At 72.4% G+C, this 3,261-nt stretch overlaps 1 protein-coding gene across 1 annotated transcript in view; it reads right to left on the reverse strand.

Moving 5' to 3' along the window:
- Nucleotides 1-3,226, reverse strand: part of H696_04145 (hypothetical protein) — a 4,559-nt gene extending 1,333 nt beyond the window's left edge. The window contains exons 1-6 of the mRNA XM_009498031.1: nucleotides 3,085-3,226; nucleotides 2,436-2,781; nucleotides 1,950-2,314; nucleotides 1,406-1,823; nucleotides 572-1,184; nucleotides 17-416 (exon numbers count right to left, since the gene is read on the reverse strand). Of these exons, the coding sequence (XP_009496306.1) occupies nucleotides 17-416; nucleotides 572-1,184; nucleotides 1,406-1,823; nucleotides 1,950-2,314; nucleotides 2,436-2,781; nucleotides 3,085-3,214 (2,272 nt within the window). The 5' untranslated portion in view covers nucleotides 3,215-3,226. The remainder of the gene's footprint in view (nucleotides 1-16; nucleotides 417-571; nucleotides 1,185-1,405; nucleotides 1,824-1,949; nucleotides 2,315-2,435; nucleotides 2,782-3,084) is intronic.
- Between the last annotated feature and the right edge of the window lie 35 nt (nucleotides 3,227-3,261).

Here is a 3,261-nt window from a genome sequence, read left to right on the forward strand (position 1 = left end):
GGGGGGGGGGACGCACCCGGCGGAAGCAAGGCCCGCAGGGCAGCCGCAATGCGGTGCTCCAGCTCGCGGAAGACCCCGTCGGGCCCCGGTGCGCCGGTGTGCGGAAGCATGTCCCCGGCGGCGAAGGGGGCCGGGCAGCGGAGCTCGAACAGGGGCCCCGACGTGGCGCCGGCCCCGACAAAGTCCGCCATGGATTGGACCACCTGGGCGAAGTCCGGCGGCAGGGGCCCCTCGGCCGATGGAGGCCGTGGCCGAGGGGCCGAGGCTCGAGCAATCTCCATGTTCATGGCGATTTCCAGGCGCGCCGAGAAGACGGCCAGGGCCGACCGCGTGGCGATCACTTCGCCGAGGGACCGCAGCCCGCTGTGCTGCAGCGAGAACCACCGGATCAGAGACCGCTCGCTCGTGGAGGGGGGCTACAGACGGGTCAGCAGACTGCCCGGGGGCAGGGCGGCGGGGTGGGCAAGGAGGCGAGGGGGCCATGAGGGGGCAGGTGGGGAGGAGGCAGAGAGCCGCGCGCCTGCCTGCCTGCCTACCTGCCTGCCCGGCCTCGGAGTGTCGATGCCCGTACCTCGGGCTCGGTGGCGGGCGAGGGATTCAGACGCTTGGGGGCCACCCTACGGGGAGGCGCGGCGGCGGCGGCGGCGGCGGCGGCGGTGGTGGCGGCGGTGGTGGCGGCGGGGGCAGCCGATGAGGCCGTCAGGGAGGCTGGTGGCCGGGCCACGCCGGCCATGGTGCCCGCTGGTGCCGGGGATGCGGGTGTCGCGGAGGATTGTTCGACCATGGCGGCGACGTGTTCCACAGGGCTGGGATGGCCGCCAGGCCCGCGCAGAGCATCGCGGCTCCATACCGTGGCGGCGTGCGACGTGCCGAAGAGCATGCCTAATAGCCGGCTGACGGCGGGCGCGGGCCCGAGCGCCGCCAGCAGGCCGGCCGCCCAGGGGGACAATGTCAGTTCGACGGCCGGCCCATCGGCGGGCCGGTCGAGCGTGGCAACAGGCGCAGGCGTCGTGCCGACGAGAGTGGCACTCGTTTGAACGTGCAGCATGGCCGCAAGGCGGAGGGCGGCCCCGGCCAGCGGGAGAGACCCGCGGCTTCCGAGACCGGGAGACCGGCACAGCAGCCGGCCGAGCAGTGTATGTGCATTGCGCAAGGCCATCCCCACGGGAGGCTCGGCAAAAAGACTGCACCATGTGACGGGAGAGGGAAGAGGAACGTGTGTGTGTGTGTGTGTGTGTGTGTGTGTGTGTGTGCGTGTGTGTGCGTGTGTGCGTGTGTGTGTGTGTGTGTTCCCGTGTGTGTGCGTGTGTGTGTGTGTGCGCGTGTACGCGCGAGGGAAAGAGGGGAGCACCGTCAGCGGTCAACATCCAGACGGAGGGCCACCCCCATGCAAAGGGCCACGCACCCCGGCCAGGCACGCGCATAGGCCAGGCACACGGGCAGTACGATGAGCAAACGCCCGAGGGCGTCCATGGTGTCGGTTGAGCGTGGGCTGTCGCCTGGCCCGGCAACCGCCCAAGTGAGCAGGGCATCCACCCGGAGCGGTCCAGCCGCCCGGCCGAGCAACAAGCGGCGGGGGTCGTCACTCGGCGGAGGGTCCGACTCGTTGGAGCTCGGGCCGAGGGCCGCCCGGGCCAGGTCAAGTAGCCGACGGTCGACAGCCCCGGCCGGCGGCGAGGGGGGGCCCAGTCGCCCGGGGGCCGATGCCCCGCCGGCCAGGTGCTGGGCGATGCATGCATGCAGCTTCCCGAGGAAGACACACAGGTAGATGCCATTCACCAGGGAGGGCGTCCCGTGGCCGGTGCCGCTCAAATGCCGGAGGACTGGCCAGCTGGTGTCAGAGTAGCCGGGCGGGTGGGTGGGGGGGGGGGGACATGTTCCGAGTGACCGGGCCCCGGGTCCAGGGGAGAAGAGGAGGGGGGGGGAGGCGGGAGGGGAGATGAGCGCACCAGATAGCAGCCGCTCCAACACCAGCGTCTCCACAGCCCGGAGAAGGCGGCTGTGGTCGGCAGCACGTAGAAACTCGAAGGCGAAGGCTTCCTGGTCCGAGTCGAAGGCGGTTTCGGGCGGCCCGGCCCCGAGCCAAGAGACCGGGGCCGTGCTGCCGGCAGGCGTCCATGAGCACACCGCGCGCGGGAGAGGCGCCGCGCCCTTGGCGTTGGCGGTCGAGGCGGCGCCTTTCGCCCCTGCGACCGGGGCGCCGGGTTGCGCACCGGTCCGCGCCGCCGGGCCGGCCAGTCGCTGCTCCAGTAGGCGCTTTCGCCGGGCGGCCGCGTCCTCGGCCTGATGGGCACCGGACAGAGGGAGCACCAGGCTACCAGGATGGCGGACCGGGCGTTGGTGGCGCTGGTAAGAGGGTCGAAGAGGGGAGCGGGCGGGGGGGGAGACAGGGGCCACAGCTCCAAGGCCGCGAGGGGGGAAGAGACCCAGCGCACCGGTTCAAGCAGAAGCCCAGAAAGGCCCGGGCGAAGACATCCAGCATGCGGTCATGCCGATGCCCGGGGGTTGAAGAGCGGCCCAGCGACACATCCCACTCGGCCGGCGCCGGGCCGAGGGCACAGTGAACCGTCTGTCGGGCCTTTTCGACAAGCCACCACTCGGCCTGCGGCCGGGCGGCGCCGGGGCCGGTGCCCGGATCGGCCTCGGCCAGGCCCGGCGGCCCTTCGGCCAGCTGTGCGCTCGCCGCGTAGGACCCCTCGATGTCGAAGAGCCGAGCCGCCTCGCTCAGCATGTCCAGAGCCCGCTCGAGGCGCGAGTCCAGGTAGTGCCCGGAGAGGCCAACTATGCGTGCGCGCGCGAGCACACAAACATACACACGCATGCACGCACGCACGCACGCACGCACGCACGCACGCACGCACGCACGCACGCACGCACGCACGCACGCACGCACGCACGCACGCACGCACGCACGCATCGGGGGAGTGGGTACGGGGGGGGGAACACAGCACCAGCGAGGCGCGCGTCACCGGGGAAAGGCGGGGCCAGGAGAGGGACACAGCGCCAGCGAAGCGGTTGGGTCAGAGCCGGCGGGACGCGGACGGGGCAAGGGCAGCTCGGCCCGGGACCGGGAATCGCACGCACCGAACGTGGACGAGGGGGTGTCCCAGGCATGGCCGCCGTCGGGCAGCATGTCGGCTGGGGGGTCTTCCGGCCGGGGGTCCGGGTCGGAGCAGCCCAGGCTCCCGGCCATGACTGCCAAGCAGAGGGCCATCGGGCTGGCTGAAGAGTCGAGCCCCTCGCCGGGGGCCGACGGCGCGG

The sequence above is a fragment of the Fonticula alba genome (assembly GCF_000388065.1).
Source record: "Fonticula alba strain ATCC 38817 unplaced genomic scaffold supercont2.6, whole genome shotgun sequence".
Taxonomy (NCBI): Eukaryota; order Rotosphaerida; family Fonticulaceae; genus Fonticula; species Fonticula alba.